This window comes from Podarcis gaigeae (assembly GCF_964106915.1).
Source record: "Podarcis gaigeae genome assembly, chromosome: 7".
Taxonomy (NCBI): Eukaryota; Metazoa; Chordata; class Lepidosauria; order Squamata; family Lacertidae; genus Podarcis; species Podarcis gaigeae.
Window position 1 is genome coordinate 41,166,699 of NC_139683.1, and position 14,797 is coordinate 41,181,495.

The 14,797-nt window shown below is 38.8% G+C and overlaps 1 protein-coding gene across 7 annotated transcripts in view; it reads right to left on the reverse strand.

Annotated features, from left to right (window-relative positions):
* Positions 1 to 14,797, reverse strand: part of SPIDR (scaffold protein involved in DNA repair) — a 156,344-nt gene that overhangs the window by 85,603 nt on the left and 55,944 nt on the right. For all 7 annotated transcript variants that reach the window (XR_014566480.1, XM_083747615.1, XM_083747617.1 and 4 more), the window contains exons 6-7: positions 14,057 to 14,313; positions 10,394 to 10,488 (exon numbers count right to left, since the gene is read on the reverse strand). Coding sequence is in view for 6 of the 7 variants with exons in the window: in XM_083747615.1 (XP_083603741.1) it covers positions 10,394 to 10,488; positions 14,057 to 14,313 (352 nt within the window). In the remaining variant the exon portion in view is untranslated. The remainder of the gene's footprint in view (positions 1 to 10,393; positions 10,489 to 14,056; positions 14,314 to 14,797) is intronic.

Consider the following 14,797-nt stretch of genomic DNA (forward strand, 5'->3'; position numbering starts at 1 on the left):
ACACATGAGGACACAGCCCTACTTCTTCTACAGACATCTATGTGTGCAAGTAGGTCTTTAGATAATGAGCTTAGTTGTACTTTTTTCATGGTTGTGTAGGATAGATGTTACAACTCCCACTATCCCTGACCATTGGCTCTGCTGGCTGGAGCTGATGGGAGTTGGAGTCCCTCAAATGGAGGTCCATAACTTCCCCACCTCTGGTATAGGTATTCAATACATAAAAAAACATTCCATTTTATTTAACTGTATCTGTAAAAACAATCTATTAATATTTACCAAGACAACTTTAACTAATATTTCAGTACTGTGCAACATTAAATAAATACACAAGGCAAACTGAAATTATATCTGAGTCCATATGAACCATAGCTCACGGGTAGCACATGGTCAGGTAGCAGATGGCAAGAAGGATCTCTACCAGAGATGCTTGGGCTACAGAGGCTAATAGTCTGGTCTCCTATAGGGAAGCTTCCTATGCTCCTATCTGAAAGATATTGCTCTGCAGGCAAACAGCAAATAATATTGCACTTGACAAAAAGTGGGTTACCTAAAGGTTTTGGGGAACTTAAGTTATCCTCAGTCATCCCAGAGGTTTACAAAACAGAATAAAGATTTGCCTTAAAAAAGTATTGCTTAAAATGAGTAAGGACATGCCACATAAATTTTAGCAATGTATATGTTAATAGTGAGCTACAAATTTGTTGCTTAAATATGCAAACAACAACAGGCAATAGCTTCAGTGTGCAGCAAATCTATGAATTTGGACATACCGTAGATTAAAAGCTGCGTAGCTAGAGAAAAAACACTTGACACTTGAAATATTTAAGTATCAGAAAAGATGCTTAAGTATAGCGTACCAGGGTTTCTGAGCAGCTAGAAAGTACAGCCAAGAAGGGGTTTAAAGCACCACATCAAAGGAGTTATGTTCCAGTAATACTTAAGTGTAGTGCATGCAGCTGCCATTTCAATTAGGTCTTCCATGACATTCATATGACAAGCTTGTATTACTTTTATTGTCTTTTTGCTCTCATTTGTTTTCAAATACAGTACTGAACTAGAGAAAGAAGTGATATCACTTCATGAAAATTAGGCACTCCATGAAAATTAGGGCGGCAGGGTGGTGGTGGAGAGAGAATCTACAGATAATCAGAAAACCAGAAATGTACTACTGCAGAGTGTCGCAGACCTACATTTTTGAATGTAGGTCTTCATTTTTGAATGAAGCTTGAACTGTTATGGGGGTCCTTTCACAACCAGAAACAAGGTCTAAGTAGCCACTGTTAGCTTCTTCAATGGAGTTGTTCCAGATCACCACACCTTTACATCTGTGCTACTGGCTCTCAACCTTTGGGAATGTTGAAATATATAAACATACAAAAATAATTTAAAAATTGAGTCGTGCAAATCAAATTAGATCTACTAGACCCAAAATTCTTAAATAATGTGGACTAAATTCTTTTCTGGGGACCCTGAAGCTTAAGCTTCATTAGTTTCGTGGCAGATCCGCTCCTGACTACAGGACAGTGGAATTATTAGATGCAACTTTTTAAAGTCCACTCAGTACAGTAATTTAGAGATGCCAACTCCAATGTACAGCCCTTTAGTCAAAGTGTAACATCTCAAAAATACGTTCAGAAAAAAGCAGATACTATTTGCTATGACAATTTCAAATTGTTTTAAAATAAGACTGCTATGCTTTCTTAGAAAGTTCAGACTCATAAAATAAATTATACTAAGGGGCCAAAATATTTCCCCAAGAAAGCAAGAATATAATTTCCCCCCAGTAATGCCCCTGAACCAAACTTAAACATCTAAGCATTTTCCAACATGTTCCTGAACTCAGGCTGAAGTCAGCAAACTTAACTCAATCAAAAAACACTGCCAGTTATTCTTGCTTTAAATGCACACAAAGTTCAAGGTCTTTTTTTCAGTAATTCATTATATTAAGACAGGAGTTGGGAACCTGTGACCTTCCAGATGTTGTAGGACTAACAACTCCTATCATCCCTGGCTATTGGCCATGATAACTAGGACTAATGTGAGTCAAAGTCCAATGTCATCTGGAGGGCCACAAGTTACCCAAACTGCACTAAGAGGTACACAGGCTGCTGGATCTCCTTGTGCCTCAGATGCTGATCCTTGTTTAAAGAAGAAATCACGTGACTCTTGTTCTAGCACACTGAGTAAGTGGGTAGATATCAAAGAGAAACTGGAATAAAGTGATACAATTTGTGACGTCTTAATTGTACCAGTACATACATCATTCACTTCCTGAATACAGATATGCTATCTGAGTCCTGGTTTGATTTACAATGGGTTAGATAGCAAACTTTGAATGATCAAAGTTAGACCGACTACTGCAACTCTAGTTCTATGCCCTGCACAAAGGTACTTGGGACTGAAGGCCTTCCTGTTCATACCACCTTAAAGTTTGAACCACCTTAAAGCTTTCAGCAAGGCGTTTCAAATACATATGTAAAGATATGTTACTAATTCAAGCAATTGAAAATTACATCTTTTCTCATCAGTTGAGTGCATGAGCATTGTTAGATGTCGACAAAGGTCCTTAAGTTTCTCTTTCCCCCACCCCTGTGCTGCTTTTTTTTTTTAAACACAAAACTTATTATTTTACTACTTTGCTTATAGAGTAGTTGGGCACAAGGCAAAATACAATACCAGTTAGACTCCAGCCACCTGGCATCTGAATATCTATAGATATTAGCATACACAAATTTATGTCCAGGGCACAAGGATTTGGGAATGGGGAATATAGAACAGGGGTAAAAAACTTGAGTTTCTCCAGATGCCTCTGGACTACAACTTCCATCATCCCCTGAACAGTGGCTCTGATGGATAGAGCTGATGGGAGTTGGAGTCCTGCACTATCTGAAAAGCCACAATTCCCCCCAAGTCTGCCTTGCAGTGACACTCAATTTATTTTAATCACAATTTCCATTTTAGAGTGTTGAAGTGGTACAAGAACACCACATGCAAGGGATCATAGCACAGAGATAGGACACAAGCTGTGAATACAGATGGACAGGTTCAACCTCTTGCATCTCCAGCAGCTGATGAGAAAGACCCGAAGACCCTAGAAAGCCACTGCTCATCAAAGCAGACTTTACTGGGTTAGACAGACTCTGACCAACTATAAAGTAGCTTCCTATGCTTCTAGGTTGCCATAAGTCAGACTCTCTTAGCTTCTCTCCTTAATCTGCATTATGGGAATATTATTATAATACATTTATTTATACCCTGCCTTTTCCCCAGACAGAAGAAACAAGAATCACTAAAATATAGAGAAAATAATTAGGGGGGACATTATTATTATTATTATTATTATTATTATTATTATTATTATTATTATTATTAATACCCTCTGGGTGGCTTCCAATCAAGTATTAAAATACAGTAATATATCAAACATTATTAAAAGCTTCCCTAAACAGGGCTACCTTCAGATGTCTTCTTAATTAATAGAATTAAAACTTTATATGGGTATAATAGCCTTTTAAAATATAGAAATAATTACAATAAAAATAGCATGGCAACAGCTCTTTTATTAAAAGCATTCAATTCCCCAAAGTCTGTTGGAACAAGGTCTTCACCTGCTGGTGGAAGGACAAAAAGGATGGAGCCAGTCTAGTGTCTCTAGGGAGGTAGCTCTGGGAGCAGCCACTGAGAAGGCCCTTTCCTGTGTCCCCACCAATCGTGCCTGTGAGGGTGGCAGGACCAAGAGAAGGACCTTTCCTGAAGATTTCAAAACCCAGGTAGGTTTGTATGAAGGAATATGGTCTTTCAGATGGAGCTGAGCCATTTAGGGCTTTATAGGTCATAACCAGCACTTTACAGGGCTGTCTTAAGTTACTTTGCTATCTATAAGATGTAATATAATAGCAAAACTAGAGTACCATACAGCATTGTCCACACCCTCTCTTAGTCTTGGACCTTCCCCCTCATCACACTATTCACACAATTTCTTTCAGATTCCTGTCATCTATCTCTAATATGGTGATAGCACTGGAAAGTTCATTTCTCCCCTCCTAATGCAGGAAATGAACATTTGTCTTTGTTTCTATTTTTGACCTGGGGTGGGGAACACTATTGCCAAATTACTGCAGCAGTGAGGTCCTGTATTTCTAGACTGTTTCCTATGAGAAGCTGTTATTGTTAACACACTAATGAAATGGTAGAGGCATAAAAAAATCAGGTCCACAGATTAAGCAACTGTCAAACATATCTATCTATCTATCTATCTATCTATCTATCTATCTATCTACCTACCAACCAAGGATTTGGCAACAAACAGCTAAGTGCAGGATGCAGTGCATAAATCGCAACTAAGATTTGGAAGCGAATAAAAACAGAGAATATTTCATAAAAAACTGCTGTTTCATACTTGCTGAACTTATAGTTCTGTTACATGACTGTGCTCCACCCACTGACAAATGATGACCCCAATTTTCTTCTCTCACCCACACAATTATACTTAATGTGCAGCTAAAGCTTGTAACCAAAGAAGTGCTTTGGCCCCGTTGAGGGGATTAATACTGGTCCTTGTGACACTGCCATATGAGTGAGATCTGGATTCGGTTGGCTTGCTGTGCCTGGAGATCAGGACAGTGAGAAAGATCCAGGGCTGGTTTGAGGCAATGTTGGGTATCCCTGTTGCAGTAGCTAGATATTTTAAAAATCAACTGATATCTGTAGAGGATCTGAACTGTTCTTCAGTCTGCAATGACTCAATCTGATGATATGGTAGTGACAACTTCTTGGCTTCCAGGCTTGGCAGGCACTTTGAAGGGTCAGTCTACCTTGCCCTCTAAAGACACCCTGAGTCTTCCACATGTTAAGACTGGGTCATTACAGGCCTGTACCTTGGACTCATGAAGGTGGAGTTTTAGGTTTGGCTGTGCCATTAGTTTGCTGCCTGCTCTTGTGCAAGTGACTTGATCTCTTTAATCCCCACTTTCTCTACGTACATAAAAAGAAAACAGCAAACATTTCTTCTGTATGGTGCCTGGAGTCTGAGTAACCAGAGCTATGCAAGCAATATCATTATGTAAACTCTTTTACCATACTACAGATCTGAGTTCCGTAACTATATGAATACACGTCTACGCAAAACCTTTTGGTTTGAAACTGGAGTCTTACTAGTTTACCTGTTCAAGTTGTCAACACACTGTCAATTATGTGGAAATTGAAGTGGATTTTTTTCAATCATGAAAACATATCTGCCTTTTAAACAATTGGAGTTTATCTCCTCCAGATCCATTGCATAAATCCTTTGTTTCTAATCCATCTAATTAACCTTGAGTCAGACATATTAACAAACACAAATGTTTACACATGTCACCTATAATATGAAATCCACAGCCAATGATTCAAAATTCTAACCTCTTGGCTCTAAACTCTAAACCTCAAACAAAAGAAGAATTATGGTGTGACAACTGGATGTACAAACAGGGCTCTAAATATTGTGTTTCTACTGTTTACACAAACACACCAATACATGGAATATCAACATGGGGGACAAAATCATGCAATGGATAGTGTAGTGCCACTGAAAATGGGAGACTCTGTTCTAATCCCTAAGCAGGTAAGACGTTCACAACCAGAGAAGTTACATTTTCTTAGTCATTCTTACTTCATAGGATAACAACTGTTAATAAACATTCACAATAAATGTGTTTTAAAATATTATGCAGTGGGCAAGACATGCAAGTTAGGGATGGAGAAGAATTTTGTTTGGTCTGCATTTTTAAGTGAACTAGTTAAGCGAAGTCCTACTGAAATGAACTTCGCAAGCCCTTCTTTGAATTTTTGTGATATAGGATTCGTTTCAAAAAAATAGTTAACATCAGTAACATGTGTATTTTAGGATAAAACTAATTTAGAAATATGAACATTAAAATAAACCACATATTTAAATGTACAATTGAGATTAAATCTGTATTTAAATACAGATTTTATAATAAAATAATACTTATGTGTTTAAATTTTCATATTGAAACCGACTTACGAATAGACATTTGCAAAACTGGCACAGACTAGAAATCAACTGGTCTGACTGTCCCCAATGCATGATCATAATGTTGACTGTTGTTAAAAGAAGCCCACAGTGCTATTTAAAGCCATACTCCTTTTGAAAGTTGTTGCCTTTCCAAGCTGTCAAGTCTGCTTCCCTGCAGATTTTCAAAGATCTAGAAGGGTTTCTTTGGGGAACTTTTCCCCAAAAGTTCTAACTTTTCCCTTAGGATGGGTTGTTTCCACAAGTATAATTCTGTTAAGTCTGCAAAGCACGTCAATTACGTAACATCATTCTTCCATTGTTCTTGTTTTCTGTTGAAGACAGTTCCACATACTTGAGCACAGGTGTACCCAACTCAGCCAGAAGGCATCTGGCAAGGGAAGCTTTTGAACATAAAAACCAATGACTCAAGCCAAAGAGAGGGGAGTTGTTAACTTTACACACACTGTACAAACTCCTGTAAGTGCTACTTTATGCCTAATCATAAAATCTTATATTTGAAAATGTTTACTTTTACCCAAGCAACACTTTGGATAGGAATATGAAGGCAAACAACAATGAACACTTAATCCTGCTTGGAACTAAAACGTAGTCAAACTTCTTTTTTTTTAACTGGCATGCTCTTACTTTCTTCTCTCTGCTTTTCCTAAGATCTCCTATGTTAAAAAGAAAAATAGAAGCTTTTATTTCTGTGCTTTGTTTCCAACACCATAAAATATGAGGTGATAGGAGGACACAAAGAGAACATTGGCCACTTGCCATTCCCCTGTGGGTCTAAAACAACAATTTCTAGCATTCATTACAATTGTCAACAAGAAAACCATCAAATACAGTGCCAAAGAAGTAAAGCTGAAACACTTAGGAGGATGAAAAATGCCACAAAAAACTGTTCACACAAACGTTACTGCTAAGAGTGCCAGCCCAATGTGGACTGATACTGTATTGTTGAACAATAGATGAGTGGGACAGAATCATTACAGCAGGAGGAATAGCCATGATGCAGGGAGATTGCCTAGTCAACTTATTAGTTTCAAACAATGAATATGCACAATTTAAAGTTGGAACTAGGAGCACAATGAAGACTCAACTTTAAATTTCCCTGTGAAGAAAAACAATCTCAGGAGGCTCAAAAGCTTAAACAGGCAAGTGCTGAATGAGTGGGGAAGATGGAAGATTTTAATCCTTTAACTATTGGCTGTTTTCTAGCTTCCCAACATCCCCAACTGCAACTTACAGACAGGCAAGTAGCTAGCGAAATTATGAACATGGAAACCCCCAGAAAGTTAAGGGTTAAGTGCCCCTTCCTCCCCCAGGTTGCTTATTAATATAAATAAATTAGGACTCTGTTACATATATTTGCGTGTAGCATCTAGTTTGGCTCTAGGAATGTGCCTTAGCACCTCCATTGGTATATTTCAGCAAGAAGTATGCAGCCTAAAAGCCTTTTGAACTTAAATCTCAATGGCTAGTGATTAATGGGAATGAGAAAGAAGGGATAACTTGGAAGTGTGGAAGAATTTTGGCCCAGAAGTCCAGATTCCTATCTGTCCCCACCCTACAGGTTAACTTTGATGGGTGGGTAGGACAACCCACCTGTCAAAGGCCTTCCTGAAGCAATTTGGAAGCCATGTGCTCATCTCAACTCAAGCTCTGAGCACAGGGCTTGCAAAGTTCATTTCAGTAGGACTTACAGCAGCTGTGTGATCAGGTTCCCCATGAGAAACTGAATCACACAGGTGGTCCAGCTGCATCTCTATATGCCCTACACATGATGTCAGGTATGGGACAGCTGAATCTTCCAATCATGCTCAAGGCTTTGCCCACAGACATTTCAAGAATCAAATCATTGAAGACTAGTAGCAACTAGATGGTTGCTATATCCAGATGTGAGGGAAAGAATAAAGTAAAGGGGGTGGGGGTGGGAAGTGTTTGTAGGCATTGCCACCAGCTGATAGTTCAGATACAGCAGCATACTAAGAAACTCAAGGCAACAAACTAATTAACATTGAGGTCTGAACCCCATCAATACCAGTCCCCTTCCTCTGCAAACAGGTCTGTTAACCAAACGTATTTGTGGAAGCAACTACATGTGACATCTGGAAATGCATGGTTGGACCTCCAGTAGGTTTTTGTTTAAGTTTAATTGAGTTGCATGGGCTCCCAACTACAGTTGAAGATGAAGCACTGGTGGAAGCAGGGTTACACACTTTCTTTATGCTCCCCGCCCCCATGACACTCTCCCAGCTTCTATTTGCACTTCAAGGGGAAATATATAAATCCTATACCAGATAACTCATTCTGGGACGAAAATAAAGCCAGAACCTAGGATTTACCTACATCAGAAAAGTAGTCGCTTCTCTTTCATCACTGACCTTATGGTCTATGTGACTGTATGTTATAGTTTCTAAGGGGATTTAACAAGACTCCAAAAGTTAAGATGATCCAATCTCATCTCATTGATCTCTGAGCTCATCTGTCTCTTGCATGTTTGCCTTGAGCAACAACACAGAAGCAAGAAAAGTACAGATATCCCCAAAAATCCTGTGAGCCACTGTATTTTAAGAAACATTAATAGGGAAACAAAACAAATAAAACCTCAAATGGCAGCAAGACAGCAGATGAATTGCTGCTAGATTTCCAGTAAAGATACTTTTATAATAATTTGCTTTAATGTATCACAGCAGGACACTACTTTTTTCTACATTCCACTTCTCTTATCAGCCACTGTGGATATATTTTGGTCAGCTATCTAATACAGCTTTCTTTTAACATATGTTAAACCCCACAATAAAAAGAAGCTAAATGCATGCGCAAGCAATGAAATGTGCAGTCAAACTTAGAAAAGGCTTTTACTGCAACAGCTACCATGCTTGAAGAACCAAATCAAAGTTCACTTTTCAAAGTGGTTAGCCTCTTCAGCTGTTAAATTTGCTACATCTCCATATATATATATTTGTTAAAAAATAAAAATTACTCTGCTCTTCAAGCCAAAAATGGCTCCTAAGCTGGTCTGTAAATCACTAAACACAGATAGTTCCTGCCCTTTAGCTTACCCTTAAAAAGATAGTTCCTGCCCTTATAAAGAAAAACGTATTAGGGGGGAGAAGGAAACAAGCAAACTCAGGAACAAGTTCTTAATTGCAAGTTCTTCTAGAGACCAGATGCGATGGAAAAGCTTAAGGAGAGGAGGTGTCAGAAGTTGCTGATCTCTTGACTATGTTGGTGGAGTGGCCCTCACTCCATCTGTTCCGTCCTCTGCTGCAGTCAGATGTAAAAGCTGCCATCAGGTAGCAGTTCATAGAGAGAGGAGCCTGGCTTCTTGCTGATGGTAGCCCTGCATCTCTCCTCTCTTACAGCCTAATGCAGGGGTCAGCAACCTAAGGCCTATGGGCCACAAGTGGCCTATGGGGGTCGTTCAACCGGCCCATGGACCCCCGCTGCCCGCTCAGTTGGCTCCCGTGCGCCACACTAAACCGGCGCAGAACAGAGCGGGGACTGTCTTCCGCGACGCTGGCCGGCTTCCCATTGGCTCCTGCAGCCAATGGGAAGCTGCACACGCCTCCTCCATGCTGGAAGGAGTGCCGGAATTTGTGTTTGCGCATGTGTGCATGCGCGCACACTCCGGCCCACTGCGCGACCGTGAACCGGCCCAAGCCACAAAAACTTTGCCGACCCCTGGTCTAATGGAATGGCTGTTAAGCTTAAAATAAAAAATGAGGCCCTGCCTTTTAAGTATTTCTTTGCACAACGTACTTCATTAAGAACAACAGAATTAAATGATGGGCACAGTTTGATTTCACTCCCAAAGGTGCACTATTCCACTGTCTCTCAAGACAGACAGATGCCAACAAAACCTGCCACTAAGTAGCAACAGTCCTCAGCCTTCTCGTGTATTTTTCTGATACAGCCACAATAAGAACAGGTTGTCTACTTCTAAGACAATATAGTTGTTTTGTGTCTCATTAGTGTTAAATGACTTTTAGCATTAAATGATCAATGCCTTAATAGTAACACAGTCACATAGTGAAATCTTTAGTTTGAGGTAAGAACTATGAAAATATCAAATAGGTTTTTGTAGCACAACTGCAATCAGGACACCCTATTGCTGTTGCAAACTTCTTCCTGTTTGCAGTGAAGATCCTAAGTAGTATTAGCAAGTACAGGGGTACAGCCTGGGAGTGGTGCACAGGGAACTGCTCAAAAACATAGGCAGCATATATTTTAGAAGTACAACTGTATTAATAATACAGGCTGTCCAACTTCACATCACTAATATAAGGATGTGTCTTCATTGAAAACAAAAGCAAAAGCAGTACACTCTGCCCCAAGTCGTTTTCATAGTAATCAAATGTTTCTTACCAATGTGATCATCAGAAATACACTGATGCTTCCAAAAGCTAATGGCGGCCCTCTTTCGGTTCTGGAGTCTGTTCAGTCTCTCTGCAAGCCCGCCCCTACGGAGAATGAAGAATTATTCAGTTATACCAATATTTTACCTTTGTTCCCCAAAGTACCAAGGAACAGACATGATGCCTCATTTAGAGCCAAAAGGGTGCTATAAATCAACACTTGCATATATTTGTAAAGCACATCAGCATATTATATAATCTACATTTAGTATAAGTTGTTTTCATACACAGTTTTCCAGGAATAAAAACCAAAGCAATTCTGAAAGGGGCACAAGAGCACTCCTTGGGTCAAAGCGGCTCTTCTGCTGAAGAGTGTAATTTCAGCCACAACTGAGTGCACTTTTGACCATTAGCCTAGAGCAGATTACTGGAAGATGTGTGACCACTGGCAAGGAACGCATCCCAAAATACTTCTCACACATACTTGACCTCATGATTCATATCATAAGCTGGGTCAAGTATGTACTTTCAGTGGTCTGAAAATTGTCCACGGCAGAAACAGTTCAGTGTTCACAAGGGGAAGTGGCAAGCAAAGCAAATAAACTGAAGGTAATATTGTAGCAACCTATCTACAATTCAGATCAAAAACAGCCTATGTTAAAAACAAATATCATTTTATCTGAAGTTACCTTTTTGCTAATGACTGTCAGGTAAATGGCTGAATTATGCAGTGAATTATCTTTAACTACTCAGGTGAGCTCTCTTAGGATCCCCCTCTTTGTGAGGTTAAATTTGTTGTGAAGGTAGGATGGAGAACATAATAAGGCCCAATCTCCTAGGACCCAGTGTTATAAATTTTTTAGTATTTCTAAACTGCTTATTACTTTAAAAACTCTCTAAGCGGTATACAAAATCACAATATAATAACAAAAGAGTACCTATAGAGTTCCAGCTGAACTGAGCTACTTGGTAATTTATTTGGAGCGTGAATCCTGTAATTTTTAAAAGCCAATATCCTAATTTTACCAATTATGCTTTCAAGAAAACAGCTAAAGTCACAAGAATTGAGAAGCAAATAAAGGTAAATGATTGATTTGTACTTTGGTAGTAATAAAAAGCTCAAGGAGTCCAGAGTATTTTATAATCACTTGGGATCTCTTAACCAATTATTTGCCGGACAAAAAGTAAATTGAGAGAATTGAAAAAAGAAGAAAATATGCAAACACTGCATAAATGCCATTGTCTCTCTGCTACCTAGCCCTTTTTCTTTTTGTGTACAATGGCAAAACTCTTTAAATTAATTGCATCAAAAAAGCTCACTGCCCATGAATGCAAGGACAGCATGCAGGCTCAAATGACCCTATATTTAGTCTTGCATTCAAACCTTTGACAGTCTTCTTAGTTTCCACTGAAGACAAATCTGATCACAACAGCAATAAAAAAATGAGACAATCACAGTAACAATGAGAGTAACAGATGAGCTCAGCCTGTTAATTCTTTCACATAAGAAGAGAGAGTGCTACTGTGAGCATGTCCTACTCAGGGGCTTCTCATAGGAATAGAATGCTGAACCAAACAGGCATTTGGTCTGAACAAGCAGGGCTCTTCTTATGAGAAACATGCAATTTTTCAATATACCACTTCCTGAAGAGTATGTCTGGCTCTTCTAAAGTCAGTGTATGTGCCCACTTGTGCATGAATGTGTATGCACAAACACCTCCTGTTCCATCAGCAATAACAGCGAGAATTGCTCTTACTGGGGAAATTGAAACAGTAAATGCAGAGGGGATAGGGACTGAACAAACGGATTAAGGACAAATATAGATACAGAAAATGGAAACAGGGATAGATAAAACGTATGGTAAATAGCAGAAGTGCTTCAACTGTTATGTGTGTTTGCACATCTTTAATTGTGTATTGAAAAACAAAACTGAATGCAACTCATGAAGTGAAGGAGTTATTTATTTTCACATTCAGTCTATTAACATTTTGGAGTAGTCTACCGCATAGAAGCTTGGTCCACTAAAGCTGGAATATGAATCATTTGTTTGAAGCTCAAAATAAGATGGAACTTTTGGGTTCAGAGCAGTTTGCATTTGATGTCATGTAGGCCTGCTACAGAGGCAATGCTGCATCATGTTATCAAGCACTTGTCCCTCCTCACCTTTCGTACAAGCATTCTATACCCCCCTTTCCGTTTTGGAGGCAGCCATGGTTGGTAGAGAAATGATTCTAACCACAGTACCAACTGAAGCTGGAAACCACAGTTAAAAGCAGATTTGAAGCCTGGTTTGATGCCAACTATAGGTGGGAGAGGGAAGAGAGTCGGAACATACCAGATGCACTCAATCACCAAACTACGGTGCTATATCTGCACAATGTGTTGTGTAGAGCACAGTGAAGTTTCTGACATTTATCTACCTCTTAATTTCATCTCAAAAGAGGTTTGCAGAGCCATTTCTTACTTTGCCCTCTCATAAGCATAGGCTGTGGCCTAATACACACTCCGAGCATTACTCCATTTAGCTGTGGCTCTCCAGGGTTCCAGGTAAGCATTTATCTCATCCCATCTGGAGATGCCAGGGACTGAACCTAGAGCCTTTTGCATGCAAAGCAGATGTTCTACCACTGAGTCGCTTACAGCATTGAGAGATATGCTATGAAGGGGCTTACAAAATGAACTGACTGGAATAGGAAGAAAAAGAAGGGCTTCTATGAGACTGGTAGAATGTTAACTTATTCAATTAACAGATACGCACTTGTGCCATTCAACTAAAAACCCATTTAATTTCAGTGCTCTCTTTTCCTGTAGAATGCATTTTACTTTCAAAGTTATGGCTCATCTCACAGGAAAAAGACTTTGTTTTACTGTGTGGTATTTTAGAACATTCTGTATTTCTACAACTTTGATAAGGTTAAGTCTATTAAATCGGTCAGATATTAGTGTTTAACTATTCAACAGCAGAAAGCGTGTTTATATAACAATATGAAAGTTTTGTTTTGTTTTCTATCACAAATATTACAATGTGGAGAAAAGCTAAGACCAGCACTACTAAAATGTGAGTAACTTTACAGGGGGGGGGGGAATGCTATAAAATTGATCATCATTATCTACGGTAATTTGTTCAAATATATGTCTCACATCTATGAAAATATTAATGTGATGGTGTGGTGCATTATTGCTAATTTTACTTCAAACTTACCCAATGACAACAGCCCCACCCAGACTTCCAAACAATATAATTGTGGCACACAATGTGAATGGAACTTAACACTTTCAAATGCACTACAAACATTGTGTTCAAAATTCAGATAAGTAATTATCGATATGAAAAACAGATATGACACAGTTGTGCAAGATAGAAATATTTGAATCAGCACAGTAGAAGGAAATGTTAAGGTGGTGGTTATTGTAGTAAACTCATCATAAGATGATTTGCTGCAGTGACTGTGTGAATGCTTTGAAAAACTGTATACATATATCACTAGAGAGCTAAAAATGAATTAACTCATGACTTACAGTGACTTAAAATGGCATGATTCATGATTTAAAATGGCCAACCCTTTCAAAAAGCATTTGAATGTTAAAACTCTTAGATTTTGCTCATGTTGAAACTATTCTTTTTATTATTACCAGAATGCTACAATGAAAAAAACCCCAAAACATATATACCTCAGAAATTTTCTTTTCTTTGCAGAATCTTCTGGAGTCTTCATGTTCTTGTCTCTCTTTTTCTCTGGTGTCTGTAGAAGCATCTGAGCAGATTTTAACCAGTCACTTGCTGACCTTCCTGTATCTGTTTCAATCCCTGCTCCAAAATTGAACTCGGGCTTTTTATGGAATTCTAAATCAGCAGCTTTAGTTTCTGCTTGGCATTTTTCCAGACTTTCACTGTCTGATGAATATTCTGAAATTTCTAAAGAAATTGTCTGCATAAAAGAAATATATAATTCAATAATTAGAAGAGAAGCAAACCAAATGTCACATCAATTAATAGGAACACAAAAATGTATTGCTTTGGCAAGCAGTACGAGTAATTTGTCCAATATATTCAGAAAGTCATAACAGTATAGATGCATGCATTTGATAAATCAGAAGCTTGTCAGAAAGCAATCTTTTTTTTAGTCATTGGCAGAACACTGGTAAAGAAGGAGCCAAATGAAGCTTCCAAAGCAGGGAGTTCCACGTTATGGGTGCCACACCCTCACCATCACAATGGATAGGCAGATTCACTTGAGAAGAGCGGGTCACAAGCCATTTAGTGTTTTAAAGGTAATGTACAGCATTTTGTACCCCTAAACTGTGAACCTGCTTTTAATGAGTGTGCAACCCCATTGGGAAACACTCACAATTCCCATTTCCTCCCATAATTTCAAAGTAGAGAAAATCAAGTTATGCCCAAGAGCCTCTCAT